At 41.1% G+C, this 20,218-nt stretch overlaps 1 protein-coding gene across 20 annotated transcripts in view; it reads right to left on the reverse strand.

The window, feature by feature from the left end:
* The window catches only part of IMPG2 (interphotoreceptor matrix proteoglycan 2), a 69,300-nt gene that overhangs the window by 10,295 nt on the left and 38,787 nt on the right, over positions 1-20,218 (reverse strand). For 19 of the 20 annotated variants that reach the window (XM_035897543.1, XM_035897542.1, XM_035897531.1 and 16 more), the window contains 9 exons: positions 17,153-17,205; positions 16,600-16,691; positions 13,547-13,708; positions 10,795-10,853; positions 9,383-9,400; positions 7,164-7,408; positions 6,444-6,526; positions 2,308-2,632; positions 1-633 (listed from right to left, as the gene is read on the reverse strand). The exon at positions 1-633 is cut by the window's left edge and continues 1,130 nt beyond it. In XM_035897543.1, the coding sequence (XP_035753436.1) occupies positions 1-633; positions 2,308-2,632; positions 6,444-6,526; positions 7,164-7,408; positions 9,383-9,400; positions 10,795-10,853; positions 13,547-13,708; positions 16,600-16,691; positions 17,153-17,205 (1,670 nt within the window). The remainder of the gene's footprint in view (positions 634-2,307; positions 2,633-6,443; positions 6,527-7,163; positions 7,409-9,382; positions 9,401-10,794; positions 10,854-13,546; positions 13,709-16,599; positions 16,692-17,152; positions 17,206-20,218) is intronic. The other variant, XM_035897536.1, reaches the window with a different exon arrangement.

Genomic DNA, 20,218 nt, shown 5'->3' on the forward strand with positions numbered 1-20,218 from the left:
CCTGCTGAGTTGTAGTCTCTGGAAAGACAAATATTTCAGACTCATCGAGGAAGTCTTCTTTTACATTGGCCATACCTTCATTCTGTTCTTTGGAAGCATCATCATCTAATTTATTCCCAGAATTAAGAATATAGTCTAAGATCATGCCTTCAGGAATATTCTCAGTTCTGATTAACAAAGACTCATTGTCATCTTCAAGCCAGCTATCAGGACTAGGGTAGAAAACTGGTTCCAGTGTTGCTTCTTCCCAAGGCCAAATACTTGATTCCATTTCTTTTCCTGAACCATCAAAAGCTGAACCAGACCCATCATCATATATAACTCTATCTCCAAGATATATATCAGTTTCATCTTCCATAGGGTGCACTTCTAAGGGAAAATGAATTTCTTCCACAGACTCATGCAACAGAGAGTCTGCATTGTTACTGTCTGCAGGACTACCCAGAGTTCCTTCTTCCTTCTCAGCAGATACTGTTTCTTTAGTATCAGTCTCTGCGACTGATGAAGAGGCCACTGTTGGTGCAGAAATCAGGGGAACTTCATAATCATCTGTAGATGGAGGTTCTTCAGGCACAAGGCGAGGAGGAGGACTTGAAGGCAAAAGATCTTCAGATAGTCCAGTATCTTCAAACACTAAAAATAAAAATAAATTTCCAATTAGAATCATTGAATCACTTAGGTTGGAAAAGACCTTTCAGATCATCAAGTCTAACCATTAACCTAGCACTGCCAAGTCCACCACTAAACCATATCCCTACCCACCACATCTACCTGTCTTTTAAATACCTCCAGGTATGGGGACTCCACCACTTTCCCTGGGCACCCTGTTCCAGTGCTTGACAAGCCTTCCAGTGAAGAAATTTTTCCTGATGTCCAATCTAAACCTCCCCTGGTGCAACTTGAGGCCACTTCCTCTCATCCTATCACTTGTTACTTGGGAGAAGAGACCAACACCCACCTCGCTACAACCTCCTGTCAGGCAGTTGTAGAAGGCGGTAAGGTCTCCCCTCAGCCTCCTCTTCTCCAGGCTGAACAATCCCAGTTCCCTCAGCCGCTCCTCATCAGCCTTGTGCTCCAGACCCCTCACCAGCTTCATTGCCCTTCTCTGGACATGCTCCAGCACCTCAGTGTCCTTCTGGTAGTGAGGGGCCCAAAACTGAACACAGCATTCGAGGTGCAGCCTCACCAGTGCTGAGCACAGGGGGACGATCACTTCCCTAGTTCTGCTGGCCACAGTATTCCTGATACAAGCCAGGATATTGTTGGCTGCCTTGGCTACCTGGGCACACTGCTGGCTCATATTCAGCCAGCTGTCAACCGACACCCCCAGGTCCATTTCCGCCAGGCAGCTTTCCAGCCACTCTTCCCCAAGCCTGTAGCATTGCACAGGGTTGTTGTGACCCAAGTGCAGGACCCAGCACTTGGCCTTTGTTGAACCTCATAGAGTTGGCCTTGGCTCATCAATCCAGCCTGTCCAGATCCCTCTGTAGAGCCTTCCTACCCTCAAGCAGATCAACACTCCTGCCCAGTTTGGTGTCATCTGCAAACTTACTGAGGGTGCACTCTATCCCCTCATCCAGATCATCAAGAAAGACATTAAATAGAACTGGTCCCAGAAATGATCCCTGGGGAACACCACTTGTGACCAACCACCAACTGGATTTAACTCCATTCACCACAACTCTTTGGGCCCGTCCATCCAGCCAATTTGTCATCCAAAGAGTACACCCATCCAAGCCATGAGCAGCCAGTTTCTCCAGGAGAACGCTGTGGAATTGTTGTTTATGATAAAAAGTGTCAAATTCCATTCATTTGTCCATAGATCTATGTTCAACATGTTTCCCATGATATATCCTGGCCTTTGTATGCCAAAGTCAGAAGGACCCCTGTTGACCTTCCCCACTTTTCATTCAGATATTCTATGGGCCAAGTCAAGACTGCAGAGTAAGCAATAAAGCAGTAACTGTGTGGCACATCCTTAGGCTAGTCAGTCTACTTCAGAGATCAGTTATCTCCACATGGCATCACCTAAACATGCCCTGTATGAAAATACTTCTCTGCAATTAAACGAGTATCATGTGCATACCATTTCCTGAAGAGATAAACAGGTATTACTAGCGGTTAGAAACATTTTATCTTTATAAATTGTTCTTGGATACATGCATACAGGAAAGGTAAAAACTATCCGAAAAAGATACCAAATTTTTTAGACCTTTCTGAAAAGTAGTTTTGGTGAACTATACCTTTGGTGAGTTTCAGGAAGCATTGGCATCCAAAGTTAAACTTCAGTCAATGGCATCAACTTACCATCTAAAGAATTGGGAGCTGAAAGCCATTCCAGAAGGTCCACAGAATCACGCCCAAACACTGGTGCAGTGACCAAATAAGGAGTCTGATTCCCATCCTCTAAATTGAGCCCATCAGGCAAAGAAGTGACATCAGCCTCTGAGGAGAGCGGAGCTTCAGGTGCCAAACTTCCCTCAGAGTCCAGATTTTCTGGCCTTGGCCAGATTTCATTGTCATTGGACTGTTCACTATCTGAAGTGGAATCTGGTTTGGTGAAATCAAAGGGCAAGGTATTGCTGACAGTTGATTCATCTGCAGAAGGCCGTTCAGCTAAAAAGGTGCTGTCCTGGAACATAAACCCACTATTAATATTTCCACTGGTACAGGGGAAGCATTGGCTGTCCGCGTTGGGCTGAACACCTAAAGGGTGTTCGCAGCAGCCAGCAGCAAAATCTGGTACTACCGCCTCTGCGAGAAGGTAGCGCACAGCAGCAGGAGGGGCCAAGCTAGGAGGACTGGCAAATACATCCCCTTTGCTAATCATGTGCAATGTACATGTAAAATGCACGTCCTTGTGACATACATTTCATGTCTAGCCACATCCACTAAAAAGGGACAGGAGCCACTCAGACTGTTTGGAGTGCAGCTTCAGTTACGATATTAAGAGATTTACCACCCATACCCACCCTATCTCCTTTTCTTTTCTTGACTGAAAAAACGGATCTGTCTGTTTCTAATTAAATCAAAGATAAATGTGCACTGCCTACCTTCCTGAGGCATGAAGAGGTCTTGGCAGCTATTATTCACCAGCTACATAATCAACACAGCAACTGTAATATTACAGTTACTATGATACATAAAACTGAACTTGAATGTGTGCATGCCCTGTGGTCATTTATTGCTATCTTTTAGTATGTGGGTATGAGAACCCAGGAGGGAAACAAAGACCATAATGTAAAGGAGAGCGTTTAGAACCTGGTATAACTTTAGTCACAAAGCCAAGGTGCCTGTGCAGAAAAAAAAAAAAAAAATTCAGCAGTATGATGAACAACAAAGAGCACACACAATGAATTTGCAAATTGTTTGAAATGTGAAAAAAGAATTTGGTTTTAAATCTCCAGTTTGCACACTGTTTACTTACTACTCCATACCCCAAACATTATTTGGTTTACAGTTAGAATACTTTGAACATCTAATCTTAGAATGTTAATCTACTACCGTGGTGTCTCATGAGGGCATTATACTGGGGAAAAAATCAATGAAGGATTAAGTTATTTGGTCAAGGCTCCAAAAGCAAGCTGACTGCCTAAAACTCGGGAATTAGTGCTTCACATGGATACCTACCCCCCATATCAATGCTGTGCAACAGGCTGGTATGGACAAAAAAACCCCTTGGGGTATGAAAAACCGCCAAACAATTTGAAGAAGCAGCAATTTACTAAGAACTAACCAACTGCTGATTGTGACTAGGAGAGTTAAGCGGGCAGCAGACACAGGTTTCTGTAACATGTATTACAGTTCAAAAGAAACGACTGGTTTACCATTTCTGTAGCTCACTGTTCCTGTCTCATCTCTTTCTTTTACTTGACCAGCATGAATAACAGGAAGAGCCCAAATACTTTTCAATTTGAAATTTTACTCCTGGTTGAATCAAATTTTCAACTTAATTCAAACTGTATTTGAACACTTTGGAAACAGGCCAGTTAAGGCATTTTTATTTACCTATTTGTCTACCCGTATCAATCACATTTTTATAGCCAGTTGTTACACCACCACAGTCTCCTCCTCACACTTTTTAATTTACATGGTAACAATCAGTTGAAAAGTAGGTGTAGCCTATAGACATGTGCTCCAGCAATTATCTTTTTTGGCAAAATTGACTGCTATAAATAAAGCTGTAAAAAAAGTTACTGTGCAAGATTAGAAACAAATTACACCTAGAAATTCCATAAAGAATGAATAAGGACTACCAGCAATAGCTTCTCAATACATTTGGTTTTTTATGTGAGCATTTAGTTGCCAGGGATTGCACTTCATCATTTATTTGAATGTGGATAGATGTTCCTATGACAACTAACGGTATTCGAAGATTCTTGTTACAGTGCAATATATTATATTAACAAGTTTAATATCATATTGGCAAGTTCTGTTTTTCGCTAATGTCTTTTGAAAGGCTTACAAATATGACAGATGACTGCAAACACAGAACCCCCTCCCTGATTTTCCATTTTCTGCTGCCAGAAAGGCATTGCATTCAGCAAGCCAGAGCATTCTACCTGTTACAACTCAAGAGAAATAACAAGAAAATACAGATTTCAAAAGCTAGACTTAACTTTTTCTTCACTTTTTAAGAGAGCTGTAAAACTCGAAGAAAAGGATTAATGATTAGTTGGTACCATCTGCTAGCCATTAGATGGTGAGGTCATGATAGTCCCACATTATGTCATGAATATGTATGATAATACAAATCCAACTTAAATCAGCTAAGAAAAATAATAGCAACTCTTTTTCATAGGTGACAGTTCTACTTAACAGTATCTAATTGAGCCATAAAGGTTTGGCATCTGTGGAAATAACTGACTAATCATTTCAGCCTTGTTTACTCTTTAAGCATGGTTACGATTTTCCTAAATTTATCTGAAGTTACTTCCCAAATTATCTGTGTATTGCAGATTGTATGCAGCTGGTTTTTGGATATACTCGATATCTTTTGCAGAATCAGAGCTTTTGACTGAAGGCATAGATGACATTATTATTCATAGTCCATGATTAGAAAAACGTTAACTTCCAGAAATTTTTCTTGTACATACTATTCCCTAAAACGGGTTTAAAATTTATCATTGCAAAGCTACCTCTACTCTAAAATCTTCTGGCTTGCATATCTGTCAGAGTCTCCATAGATAGAATGTAAAGATGGCAGAATTTTTTGTCTTACTAAAATAAACGTCTGCAACATTTTAATCTAGTTAGATAACTCTAGTAAAGAGAAAGGCCTTTCCCAAAAGTTAATGTTTATCCACACCATGTTTAAGCCATTTATGGCAAATCCATATGAATTTGCATTCTAGACATCAATGATTAGTTTTTAAAACTTGGGGAAAACAAGCACAAAAATAAGGATATTCTACCTGTGACCATTATAACAAGAATATTTGGGTTCTGTGAAATGACCGAGAATTTTGCTTCCATAAAGATTTTAGAAGTTAGCCTGAAATTGAATATGTTCACAGCATTATCTCAAAATGAACTTAGTGAAAACCTATCATCAAACATAGGTGGATCTGGATTTTGTGGCACGAACCAAGCTCCTTTCTTCTTGGAAGGCACATCTCTGTTACACAACAGAGTGCAGAGCAGAAACCTACTGGACAATTCCTTAAGCCCAGACAATGCTTCACCATTCAGAAATTCTAGCTGTCGGCAGAACTAACTAACTCCATCTCGGCATCGCTGGCACCTAACTTGGTAGTTCTGCTTAAAGCCCCACTGCATTGTACAGGCGTGGCCAGGGATACTAAGCCTCTTGTCCAATGGCGAACTTCAGTCTATGCTCTGGGTTGTTCCAGAGGTAATCAGAGGAGATAATAACTCTTTCAACAGGAATAAAGATAAAGAAACCACTGCCTGTTATTCTTCTATGTTTCCTTTGCTGGCATTGAGGGAATGGACATAATTTTAAAGCTAAATTAAGAACTTCCATTGAAAGCCATACAGTAACAAAAGGAGCATATGAAACTGAAACTTACCATTTTATCTCTTCTAGCAGGCGGCTTTAGTGCTTACATCTGTTTCTCACTTTCCAAAGAAAGGTAGTATTGTGGGAATAATCATGTCTTTAGAACAATTTACAGTCTAAACGTTACGAAAAAACAGACAAAGGAAGCCTAAGAAGCAAGACCTGGCTGGACAGCCAGTACCACCACAGTACCACCACGTAATATATAAGATGATCGCAGAAAACAGTTGTGCAACAGATACAAAATTATCAGATGAGAGATTTCACCAGAGGTTTTACTCCAGTATACAGTGTGCCTTCATCACTACTTATTCTTCAAGCGTAACGGGACAGACAAGCTCTGGGTGTTGGCTGTAATTCCACCTTACTGAGTTAAGTTGTTCAAACGTGTCCAAAGGCCACTGCTCAGAAGCATACTCACATCAAACTCTGGCCGCTCCGGCACAACTGGATGCTCAGTAATCCAGGATGGGTCTTCTGGTGTAGGGTATAGTATTTCTTTCACTATGGAAATATAAATACTTGGGATGTAAAGGCTGCAGTAGCAGTGTGAGGAAGTTGTTTTGGAAGACTGATTGAAAAACCCTCCCTCATCTCAGATTTGTGGGTAAAATCTTTTCCAAAAGTTTGCCAGAGAGGCTGTGTTTCTGGAAGTGCCCCCCCAGATCACTGACAGGAAGTACAGAGAAAAGATGAAAACAGAGGGGTGGACAGCACTCGTCCACCACCTCTGGCAGGGTCGATGAATATTTGACAATAAACCAGGTATTTCCTTTGCACTGCTCAAGGCCAATGCTGAGCTACTAAGCTGAAGGTCACCTTGGTGCAACATGCGTCATGTGAACCGCGTTTCCCCTTCTCTTCCTGCTAACTGTTGGAAGTATTACCGAATTGCATACCACAAACCTCGGTGTCAGAGAAAAAAAAAAAAAAAAGAGGCTAACCTAATGGATTAAGATTGGGACACTACTGCTAATGACTTGACCTGCTTAAGATCAGAGCAAAGCAAGCTACAACACAGTTGGTTTTGCTCTTTCTTTTTAATTATTCAGAGGGCAGATGAATAATTGACTCATCTCTGAGATTTATTTTATAAAACTTCAGATGTGTGGCCCACTGATGAATAATAATTAATACACACCATTAGTAAGCTGGAGAGAGTTAGGGTCTAAAGACAAGGAAGTGTTTTCAAGCAAGGCATTTTTCTGGAGGATTTCAGCAATATAATCTCGGAAATCGCTGATGGTGTACACAGCTGTTGGATCATCCTCTATGCCCATAAAGGAGTTGTCCTCCACCTTGTTGGAATGAAGGTTAATCAGGTCCCAGGTAGCATTGCTGATGGCTCTTCCATCAAACGTAACAGCATAGCGAACTTCCACCCCACTTCAGTTGTATAAGAGAGAAAGAGAACACAGATGAGAGATGCAAGATTTTCCAACGTATAGCAAACATGGTATTTTTTTTCCCCAAGAACCTGTGTCATATCCCTTTTTAATATAAAAATATATTGCTTTAAAGGATTCTGGCTAAAAACAATTTAATTCTTTTCACACTTGTGTCTGCCTGCCTGTGCTTTCAACCACTGCAAAGTTCTCAAGGAAGAGGCTACCAGAACCTGACATCTGGTCTGGTCCCAGACCTGTATTTCTACTTGTGAATGGTAGACAGACCACAAGCAGACCAAAACGTTGGCCTTCTGCCAGCGTTATTCATGGGCCCACCAGCATGCAGTAGCGTGAGTGATGATTTTAAGATCATGCCAATGATGGGAATGGCTCTGAGGTACGAAAACAGTCTGGGGAAAACAGTATAGTAGCAATATACAGTCACCATGCAGTGTAAATCTGCTTGAAATAATGTCTTTAATAGCAATAAAATGGTATTTAATATAGCTTGTAATGGGGAACATTTTTCTAGACTTATTTGACCATTTATTCTTCAAACAAGATTTGTATCTGTGTACAGAGCTTTTCTCATATTAACTCTCCTCCCTTTTCTTAAATGTCCTTTTCCTGAATATGTCTGGACGTCCTTTCCCACATGACAGCATAGGCAGCAATCGGATTTACCGTACACTGGGCATAAGTACAAGGGAGCTTTAGAAAATATAGCATATAATATATGGCTGTACACAGGGCACAGCAAGAAAATGAAGTAATCTGTGAAGTGTTAGAAAAATGTGCTCCAAAGACAGTTTTTCCTCATTCCACAGAGCTGGACTGGCTTGCTAAAGTAATGTCTCTGTTCAGAGAAGTCTCTAAAGCCCCGGTGCCAGATACAACAGAGACATCATCAGCAAACACACTGACTAAAACCAGGAGCCTGCTGGAGTTTTGCTGCTGGCTCTGTCATTGAAATGAGCCCACCATAGGCTCACCATGGGCACTGACTGTCGGCAGAGGAAATAAAAAAGGACAGCAGTAGTGAAAAGGCCCAGCAAAGATGGAATGCAGTATGCTCCTCAAAAGTAACATTTTGATTGAATACAACTCTGCTGTCAGTTGCAGTTAATAATTCCTAACTAATAACTATGACAACATCATCTGTTTGGAAAGGGCTAAAACATCTGGTGCTTGGAACATAACCTTTGTGAATAGTTGCATGCATCTTAGCCTGCAGAAGTAGCAGACGATGGCTTTAAGTCACTATTGTTTGTGAAGAGATTTGTGTTTTCTAACCTTTCTTCCAAAATTAAAATGCTCATTCTCTGTAAAACTGTTTGCAGAAACCGGTTACACCTTTGCTGAGAAATACACAAAAGAAAATAACACATCTAGTAAGCTGAAGGCTGCAGTTCATTTTCTGTCTTGTGAAATTCTTAGAATACCAAAGGAGGAAAATTTTGGATGCTTTACCTGCATATGTCTAAGAAAAAACAATTCCAGAGTGATTCCATCTTCTGCTAAGAGACATCTGTAAAACTACTGCTAAGATGTGCAGCACCCCTGGCCTTGAAGTATGGGTTTCTTACCTGCTTTCATTTCTATAACAATAATCATCCCGTACCTATTCAGGACTTTGCTGCAAAGTATAAAGACCTTGAGTCATCGTTAAGGAATTTTGTTTTCTTCACCAAAGACACCTGTACACAAGTTAGCCCAGTAGCTGACTTGTGTTTAGGAAGTTTTTCCCCAAGTAGTTTTTCATGATTAGGATTTTAATAAGCAAATTAGGTTTATCCATAACCAAAACAGACCAGTTACTCGCAGTTTCTGGTAGAACACCCTCACATCATATTTATGCTGGATAACTATCTTGCTCTGGAGCCAAAACTACAAATCCCCACAACAGTGTCCTCCAGCTAGGTGTGGTTTTCCATCTGTATTATGACAATATATATAAAAAAGTTGTCTTTACCTGTCCTCCTCGGGAGACCTGAATATAGAAACAAAACAAAACACAGTAGCAAAACCTGTTAAATCAATGTTATATTTTCCTTTAAGCCTTCTATCTTTAACAAATTTGCTTTGGTACTCTACAGGCCACACAAATTCGAAAAAGCATACAGCAAAACAGCTACAAATTGCATAGTTATTCTACTACATAACAAACTGCTCTGCTTTTAATGAACAGAGATATTTCCTATTGATCACAAGGAATCAGCAGCACAGAGCCATCTCATCTCATTGCAAATGATGCAGTTAAATTGCTGGTAGCACCAAGAAAACCAAGGCTTACTCCCTCTACCCAGAGGGTTAGCTTACAAACACTTTTTTTTGTCAGGCACAGCAGCGCAGAGAGTTCTGGTACTTTGCCATAAATATTAACCTTTTGTTTGTTTTCTCAAATGAATCAAGAGCTTGCAAATGTATTAGACTGCAGATACCAAGATGGAAGGTTTTGCTGTCTCCCAGGCTGGAAACTGAATGCAGTCTGGGGTTCCAAGCATAAAACCTTTCTCACTACACCTGCTTAGTTACCTGCATGTATTCTAGCTAGAATATTCCAGCCAAGAGATTCTAAGAAACACAGCTTACAAAGTCTCAAAGAAAACACAAGTTAGATTAACTCATGAGCAGTCTCACTGAGATTCTCAGTTATATCCAGTCCATTCAAGACAAATCATAATTTGTGATCCATGTACCCCAGAACTCAGACATCAGATGCTTGATGCATAATATGCAGGATCCCCTTTTTTTCCCAAATTAACTTAAAATGTCATTCCGAAGCACAAATTGATTTGAGGAAACTAGTCTTTAAAAAAAAAACATTTGTAAGAATAAAACGTCTCATACCATTTATCAAACTATTCACCCACCTTTGCTTTGATAATAGGGAGAAAGGCCTTTACATATCAAACACCAACCTTCAAAGTCATCCCAAATTTACATCAAGAAGTTGAAAAAAATTTAAATACACCACATTTTTCCAAAAAAGGTTTCTGTGGTCTTCCTTATTTAATACTAGGACATGCCAACAGTATTGAACAAGTACCAGAAACTAATTTTAAGTTAGAAAAGTTCTGTTTTATTTTAGGATGGAATCTTGAACAAGAATGCCTTGTCTTAAAATCAAGGCAAGCATATCATGTGGGATTCTCCGATGGATGCCAGGAGCAAAAAAGAGATGATTAAGTTTACATACAGTTCTGTATTTCTGTTTCAACCTCTGCATTAGAAGTACCAATATGAAAGCACTTTGTCCTTTGGTTAACACATCCTAGGAACTCCCACGCACACACCCAACATTCTTACAAGCATGGTGCTAGCACATCACACCATCATACGTGATCGGTTTCAATCACCGCGTATGCATCAGTATCTTTTTACCTGTAATCCAGGACATGGATGTTTTTATATCCAGGTAGTCCTTCAAATACACTTTTGATCTATTTTGAGGGGAAAACAAAAAAATTAACACAGATTTCCTCCACCCTACTCATTTAGTGAAAAATCAGGAAATGTTTTCTACATTTTCTAAAAATCTATCTGAACTCTTATATCTCATAGGAGAAAAATGGTTGAATATTCTCCCTCTTTATGGAAGAAGAGTTTTGGTGACATTGCTTCATTGTTAGAAAAGTAGAAGAAAAAGTACGAAGAACAACATCCAGTGTTCCCCAAGAACTGTACAGAAATATTCAAAGGGGGGGGGGGAAGGCGGAAATTCAAACAGACTCTGCAGAGATCCGCACTGCCCACAGCAGACTACATTCTTTAACGCAGCACACACCCTTCTCTGCCCAGAAGGTTTCCATTACCTCCCAAACCTCTCTGGACTGAAAAAAAATCAGGAAAATGCTTTCACCTTAGCAACCTAAACAAGAGGCGCAGCGGCAGCCATAGGAACAGGGACCTCAGAGAGGCACAAATGCATTACATAGTGCAAAACATGGCTCATCTCTGCTGCCCTAAACACACAAAGGGCTCAGGAGTGATTGGCAGTGCTACTCAAAAAAGACAACCGGGGGCAGCAAAATGGTAGCACATCCAGGCCTAATGCAACAGTCAACTGTATTACACAAGACAAAATCCAGAAATAGGATATCACAGGTTCATGCCGGTTTGGGGTTGGTTTCTTTCCTCCCAAAAGATCCTTGCCAGTTGAGGATTATTTTTTACTCCTCAAATTCTTTGTCCCCTCCCAAATCTCCCTATTTTTAAACTGTCTCTGGTGAGACTTAAACAATCGAAGTGCTGCTGACTTTCTTTTTTTCAAGAGCTTCTTTATCCAAGCGCAGAGAAAACCAGGCAAGGGATCAAAGGAGTGGAACATCCATGTGCCAGGTGGAATCTGTCCCATCTGACATTTCTTCCACACACACACACTATGGCATTGCTACTTGGCCACACAGCTAGGAAAATTAAGATGTCTAGCCTATGCTAGCAACTTGTGACAGTTCTGGTGATGCTTTTTGGCTGCAGTGGAGAGTACATCTCTTTCCCATCTGGCCCAGGATCTGGCACAGGGTTAGCCCCAGTAAAAGGGATTCAACAGAGAACCCCAACTAAAGGGACTAAGAAGGAAGCAAAGCTAGAGAAAAGATAAGCCACGTGATGTGCTGCTCTGTGGCATCCTAGATGCCTCTCCCAAGAGAAAGGAAAGACAAACTCTGCACCAAGAAAATGATCATAATAAAATTACCATCATTATAAACAAAATTAAAAGCAAAATGGAAACAATAGGGAGAGGAAAGTTAGGAGACAGTAGTATGATCATATTTTAAATATGCATTTCTGCATTGATGGGCCAGTAACATTGTAGTATACAAATTAAAACATTAAATTTTAATTAAAATTAACTTGAAATCAAGTTTTAATAAATCATGTGTATACATGTATGTATTTTTTTATATATATATATGCACATATGCATTTTTTTCTTTGATGTAGGTGCCTAACTGTCTAAACCACAGTTGATTCCCACTGACTCCAATGGGATTTAAGCATGCATTTAAGAACTCTTCTGAGGCTGGAGGGCCTTAAAATGTGCTCATATGCACTGCCGATCCTGAGCATAAACAAGGCAGCCTAGATTTCAGAGAGTATGTCACTGCAGTGCACAATCATTCATTCGAAATGTCGCTCCTGAGCAGAAACGATGAATGAGTTCTACTGCTTGCGACTTCTTCTGATTTCACCACCTATCACCTCCTCTGTACAGAGAGATTCTCTAGACTGATACCAGAGTTTCTTATACAGTCCAAAATCAGGACACCATGTAATCATTCAGATATCCTAAATCCCATTTCAGTACTCAGCTTCTGTAGGAAACCCAGAGCATGCCCACAAAGGCCGATGCTTATGGGCTTGTACACCTTCTGCCTGCACTCCACATTAATGCTGTGCTGTACCTGGATTATCTGACCTGCCTCCCAGCGCTGCCTCAGCACAGGTTGATGGCTCTGAAGTGCAGCCGACTCGTGTCCTGCCATTTGAGAGTGCAGGCAGGCTGGTTTGCTAGGACCCTCACATTATCTTTTTTCACTCCCCAGTTTCAAACCAACTACATTATGGAAGAATTCAAACTGGAGAAGGCCAAAGTCACCCCTGGTAGAAATAGGTCTTTAAAAGGACTAAAATAAGTGGAAATGGTTTTCATTTATTAATAACATCTGGCTTAGCTTCTTTTGCTAACATGAGGCAAAGTAAATTAACAAAACCAGAAAAGGGGGGAGAGCGAGAGACCTCAGGCACGTCCTGTTTACAGTATGTCCCCACTCAGGGATCCAGCATAATTTTCTGATCCTCCAAAAAGCATACTTCTAACTCTTTTGCCTTCAAAATTGATAGCAGGCTATTTCATGAGAAACACAAGAAGAAAACTAGTGTAATCGGTCTTCGGCAACTGGTATGCTACACACAATGTATGGCACTCCACTCCTTCAAAAAGGCAGCACATCAGACAAAACAGAGTATTCTCATAGTGGGTGAGTATCTTCCAGCCTGCCTCAGGCAACAAAAGCCCTAAGCTGGTTTTGCAGAGCCCATGAGAAAAGGGCAGTACTGACACAGGTGCTAGGTGCTACCATTGCTTTGCAGAGCCAGCAGAAAGAAAAAGGAAGTCAGAGAAGGTAATCACCTGAGAAATGAATTGTTCAGAGAGCAGCTGACGCTTCACAGCAGCTGGGTCACTTAGCTCCTCACTGTACTTTTCACCAACAATCAAAATGCTGAACTCAATCATCTGCTCAGTTACAGGTCTCACTAGAGTCTCGTCCTGCTTCTTTATCTCATTATTGACCTGGAAGGGAAGGAAGAAGGGAGAAAACAAGAGGTGATTTAATGCCTTCTTTTGTTTGTTTGTTTTGCCCTTTGTTTTTTGCCCAAGAAATAATTCCTTATTATTCACCACAGAGCAGATTCCTACCTATCCTGGATTTACGCCATTTAAAAATCATCCCCAGGTACGTATGTGTACTTATGGTCTGCCATCTGTCAACAGCACACTACATTCCTAATCTTAGGTCCAAACATCTTTCTTACATGGGCCAGAAGCTTCTCCAGCTGCTGCAAACCTGGAGATTTCTCTGACTCGTGATGGGGCAGAAAACCTGAGCCCTCTCCATAAACTCTGTATGGACAGGAACACCTTCAGGGCACCATTAGTGGTCCACGCTTGATGGCCATGGATATACTTCATGACATGTGAAAACTGCAGTCCAAAGCACGGCATGCTCCCCTGAGCCACCAGCATACCTGTTTGCCTGGCGCTTTAACGGGGTGCTCATGAAGCCTCAGGGACAGAGGCAACAACTAATGAGGCAGTCTGCTGAGGAAGAATTTTTTTTGAGAATTCTTGTATTGCAGGTAATTCTATTTTCCATTTGCACACCTTTACTCTCGTGCAAGGCCATCTAGTTCACCTCAGCTACAAACAGAAACCTAGTTGTGTGGGATGTTCATGAGGCAATTTAAAGTGCAACTAAGGGTACCCCAACAGCTCACTTGAGCCCAGTCAACAGTAGGCTGATTTACCCTACTGACTATTCCACCTGGAAGACCAGTTACCTTCGCCAAGTTCTAAATTCAGAACAACACCCTGTGTTGTTCAGCCTCAGTAAGTGAAGGATTCCCCCCTGGATATACAATGGGCATTGGGAGATCTGTGGGGACCTTTGCCGAGCTAAACTGGTGGGCTTCAACTGACAGGTGGGCAGTTGCCCAAGGAGCTCTGCAGCAGCAGCTGTGCAATGCAGCAGGGAAGCGTGTAGCTATCACGGCTGCAACAGGCAGCAGTGAATCCCAAGTTTTAATCTAATTTGAATGACTGAGCAACACAGGAAGAATACTTTCTGCTTAGTTCCTTAGTGTTTTACAGCCAGTGTACTGTTCCTTACGGTATACTGAATGACATAAGAAAAAACAGACCTTGTTTCATGTAAATTGGGATTTGTGGGGGAGAGGAGGGAAGGCTGGCTTAAGTTAATTTTAGCCAAATAGCCAAATGTCTTTGGCTACTTACATGCAGTTGTTTTTCCCCCATTAAAAAGGAAAAACGAGAGCCAACAAACCTGACCTTTCCAGCAAGGCTGCAGAGCCTGTGTTATGTATGGTGCAGGAAATGGAAAAACTGTTCTCCAGAAAGCTTAGCTGCCACCAGTAAGTGACTTATACATTGTTTAGGGACCCTCTAAACACTTTTAGTTAAATTCTCTGCCTCTCCCCATCCCTTTTTGACTAGACAATTTTGTCAAGGACCAGAATGACTGGTACACTACGTAAGGCTAGCTGGCATTTTGAGAGGCACATATTAATAGGCATATATGTGCTGCTACTATATGGCTGTTTGCAACTCCATGTAGTTTTAATCATTCATCTGACCCCCAAAACAAAAAGTACAGTCAACATATGAGTGCAGAAGATGAGCTTTGCTCACTCTTGGTCTTGTAATCTGCAATGCCTTTTGGCTGCACAGAGCAATGATGAGGTGTGATGTAACTGTAGCAGCAGCAATCTAATTCTGCTTTCTTTCTGATTTACTGAGTGGTCCTATTCTTTGCTCAGGCAGAAATACTTCATGCAGTTCTGTTTCAAAAAAGATTAATGGTGTACATGGGACCAAACCACAAGAGTTCTTGGTACATAATATAAAGTCAGACTCTGGGCTTGAGTCAGAAGCTGTCTGCCTGTTTCATATTCAGTATTTATTCTTGGAAGCACAATATCAGAGCTCCACAGTCAGCCCTGAAAGCTCTAGAATAAAGTACAGTTTGGCCCAGCTTTGTTCCATGGCCATACTAGGTTACAGAACAGTGCACAGTTAAACCCAGTACCATAAATCAGCTTCTACTTATATGCAGCACGTGCAACTTCATAAGCTTCTCAGGAAATCCCATGAGATTTTCACATTTATAAGAAAATAAAAGCCACCTGATTCATACCACTGGTTTGCAAAATTTTCTTCAGTCATGCAGGCCCACAAATACTGCAGTTGGAATCTAAAGTTTGGTCTTAAATTTCAATCCAGAGGAGCTGTTTCCTGGAAGGAAAGACTTCCCTGGGACCTATGTGGTGGTCAGCACTTCTGAAAGCCAGCTCACTTTTACAGAGACGTTTTAAACACTTGACGCAGGCTTCCCTGTGCCAGGAGTTTTGTTTTGGTATCAAGGTAAGGTGGACTGTAAGATGATAAATAAAAGTTCATCTATGTCAGCAGACAAAAAGGAGCAGAGAATCGAAGGAATCTTCAAGGCTATCCAGGCCACCCCTCTGCTGCCCTACACGGTTGTACCACATGGACCCTTGAAACACTGCTACAGGAGTTTAAGGTGTATTGTGTTTCCATAGGAATAATAATAATGCTCCACATTCTTCCTGGAGCTTTCAAAAGCCCTAGGCGATCCCTGTCTAGTCCCATGTCACTAGCAAAATCCTCACCTGATAGCTCAACCGATCCATTCTCTCTTGCTGCGGGGCAAGCAGCATTGCAAATCCTCTGCAAATGAAACAAGACCTACCCAGGAAATTATTTTAAAACTTTCCAAGCTTCATACCCTGTTTTTATGAAATCTTAATTTACGTTAACACACTATGCTAATAGCACCTTTAAGTACTAGGAAAGGCAAATGACCACAAACAATATTATTTAGGAAAGACAACAGAATGCTGAACCAAATGAAAAAAACCACTCACAGTAGTGTCTGCATCTTTGATCACATGGACAGTACCACCCACAGGAGTCTCAACGGAGATCTCATGAGGGGGAGGAACATTGGCAGCTGCATCTGCGTTTGAAAGAGAGCAGTGTTATTTTGTTTGTTTGTTTGTTTTATACCCATGTACATGTAGATACACACAGAAGCAGTTCAGCAAGCATAAACCAACAGTAAAGTTTGATTCCTATTCCCATCATCATGACAGAAAAAACAGAGGAAACACCTGAAGAGCCTGAGGAAAAGGATCAAATACACTAATCAGAATAAAATGCTAATGTTCTGTCTAAGCAGACATATTTTTGGAAATGTGTAGTTAAGTGCAGTAAAAAGTGCACAGAACTAATTTCTCAAGTAGGATTTTCAAGATTCATATAACAAAATAACGTCAGCATATAACATGATCTCCAGATCACAAACAGCATTATTTGGAGATGGAAAAATTTACGGCTCTTTCTGAAATCCAAACACCAAACTTCTCAACTTTCTAGTAATTCAGAATCAGCCTTGACAGGAGTTAGAGGAAAACTGACCTCTCAATGTGGTAACATCAGCATCCGAAGCTGGAGTTGGAGTTCCACTACTGCTAAATAAAAATAAAATCAGAAAATGAAGTTGGACATGGTAAGATAGATTTATTAGGTTTTGATTTATCTGCAGTTCCGCTGCCACACCAAAAAACATGTTTGCAGAAGAAATTTGTCACAGTACTACTTTGCTGATAATGCAAAAATTAGTCTTTGCAATATTTCAGTTATCTTTTGCAACTTAGATGTCGGTTCACTTGCATCATACAACACATCACGTGCCTCTCCGGATTGCTAGCCTCCTTATATTCCAGCCGACTTGGAGCCCCCCCCAAAAAATACATTTTGCCTTCTAGCAGTTCTGTAAAGGAAGCAAATGCAAAAACCAGAGATAAAACACAAAGATAGCCTGCAATATTCTATTAAACACTCAGTTTTTAAAATACTCGTCAGTGCACTAAAACAACTGACTGAAATCACTGCAAGGAGATGGGTTCTTCTCATCATGACTTTCACCCTGCTTATTTGGAAATCTTCAAAAGGCATCAGTTTCCAAATCCAATTATTGCATTCGTATGCACACAAGACAACTCTAGGCCGAATGTGGAAAAGGAAAACATTTCAGATAAAAATCAGGTGAAGACTGTCAGCCTGAACTAACAGCTTTGGCATGGCTCTTACAGGAAACCCAAGCTCCTTGGGGCCATTTCTGTAAGCCCTGAGCAAATGCCAGGTTACCAAGAGCGGGAAACATGCTCTGACACAAACAAGTCTTCCCTGAATGAAGAAAAAATTATTTTTCAGGTTCATCATGTTCTTACTATATGCAGCCCAGTCTGTGAGATTGGAAGTTTAAGTGCTGGAGAGAAACCGAACGTCAGACTTCAGAAAATCATTGAAGTTCACTGCATTGAGATATTTCTCTCACTTCTAAAGGAACTCCTTTTTTATTGGTGGTCATCCTGGTGCCATAAAATAAGCATTGCAGCAAGGAGTCGTCAGTGTAATATATGCAAGTGCTGATACTATGTGAGCCATGCTTCCTAGCCTTGCCAGGTCTGATTTTTGACTCACATACTAGATTACTTGCAGTCTGTCCTCCGTCAAAACTCCCGTCAAAGTTGATGGATATTTTGCCTCCTTCAGGACGTATAATCAGTCTCTCTGTCACTCCAAACCCCAAAGGCTTCCAGCCCCAGCCAGACAACCCCATCCAAAGTTAGTTACATACTAAAGATACCGGGGCACAAGCATATGATCAAACATATGACAGTTTCACGGAGTTAACATCTCAAACTGTTTCTCCCCCTGTTTCTTACAGATGCATAACACTTGCCAATAAACAGACCCGAAGACAAATCTGATGAATTTTCTATTTAAGCCAAGAATCTTTTCACCAGTCCTTTCTCAGGAGGGACAGGCTAGTCCTGCACATAATGATTAAAATATAGTAAGTTCAGGGAATGTTAAACTGACAGGGTGAGGTCTACATAACCATTATAAAATATTAACAAAAAATAATCTCCAGATGAACAAAGCAGAAAATACTTATCCAAGAGTTTAAACAGAACCTTCATGCATTTTCCTGAATGAAAATAGCCTATGAGCTATATGCAAGCTTTGAAACATGCAGTTGTGTCTGCTTCCATCTCGTGGACACTGCTACCTGTTTTCAGCCAGCACAGTGCAAGGTAACATGCCACCGATTCTTTGACAACCTCAGTAAATCTTGGAATGATTTCCAAGACTGGAAAGCCAGATTTTATTAGCTCGTATAATTTAGACAAGATATCCTCTCTCATCCTCTCTGCCATTGCCATCACATGTATAAAGAGTCACAAGTAACTCATTCAAAAACCATCAACTTATTTCTCTAAAAAAACCCCCCCAAATCCCACATTAAAAGGATTTAGATTTTCTTAAGAATGCTGGTTATATTTGAGAGGGATTTAGTTTCCTTACTTGTCAATCATCTTAGAACTGAAATAAAAACTATTTCTTAACTATTAATTGGTCCAATTAAATATTTTTCAATTAATTTCACCTAACTCCAAGGATGCATTGCTCTTACAAATTTCAATAGGCATTAGATTACATATATACCAGAGTCTCACCAAATTACAGCATCAGTAAATAAAGCATTTTAGTACATCATATTTAATAATGGTATGTTAAGAAGCAAGTATGATTCTACTTTCCAGGAGAGGTGAAATGATCTGGGATCTTGCTCATTACAAACTGTTTAGTGTAACGAAGGTCAGAATAAAAACTCAACAAAAGCAAAGTGACATGCAGTGGAACAACTCTGCTACAGGATTTGTAACCTTCTGTTCAGCTGAAGTGCTCAAACCCATACATGAACATCAGCTAAGCCCTGTATCAATCCCCGTTTCTTGAGAAGAGGACAGCAAGAAACGTGATTTGCTTTGGTAGAATAATTTAGGCTCTGGGCTCAACCTGAGACTCACAGGATTCCATCCGGGTGCCCGTGGGTCGGTACCCAGTATATTCGAGGGGCCTCCAGGCTAAGGGCCAAATGCCCACCCAGCCACTCTCTCACTCCCCTCCTTCTCAACGAGATGGGAGAAAATAAGATGAAGAAGTTCATGGGCTGAGATAAAGGCAGGAAGATTGCTTACCAATTACCTCCATGGGCAAAACAGGCTCATCTTGGGGAAAATGAAATTATTTTATTGCATTTAAAGAGGTGTGGGTAGTGAGAAACAAACATTAAACCACCACCCTTTCCTCCACGCTTTCCCAGGTTCAACTTCACTCCTGATTCCTCTACCTGGTGTGGGCTCTGCCAGGGGCAGCAGTTCCTTCAGAAAATGTCCACCTGCGCCAGCATGAGCCCTCCACAGCCTGCAGGGAATCCCTGCTCTGCCATGGAGCGCCTCGTCCTCCTCCAGCCCCACTGTTCTCTATGCTGCCATCTCTCATTCTTTCATTCTTTTTGTTCCCTCCTCTTCTCCCTGTGCAGTTTTTGCCCTTTCTTAAGCACGTTTTCCCTGAGGTGCCACTGACTGGGCCGCAGGGCCTTGCCCTGCCGTGCGGTGGGTTGGCTGGAGC

Source organism: Egretta garzetta, unplaced genomic scaffold, assembly GCF_000687185.1.
Source record: "Egretta garzetta isolate BGI_Z169 unplaced genomic scaffold, ASM68718v1 scaffold367, whole genome shotgun sequence".
Taxonomy (NCBI): Eukaryota; Metazoa; Chordata; class Aves; order Pelecaniformes; family Ardeidae; genus Egretta; species Egretta garzetta.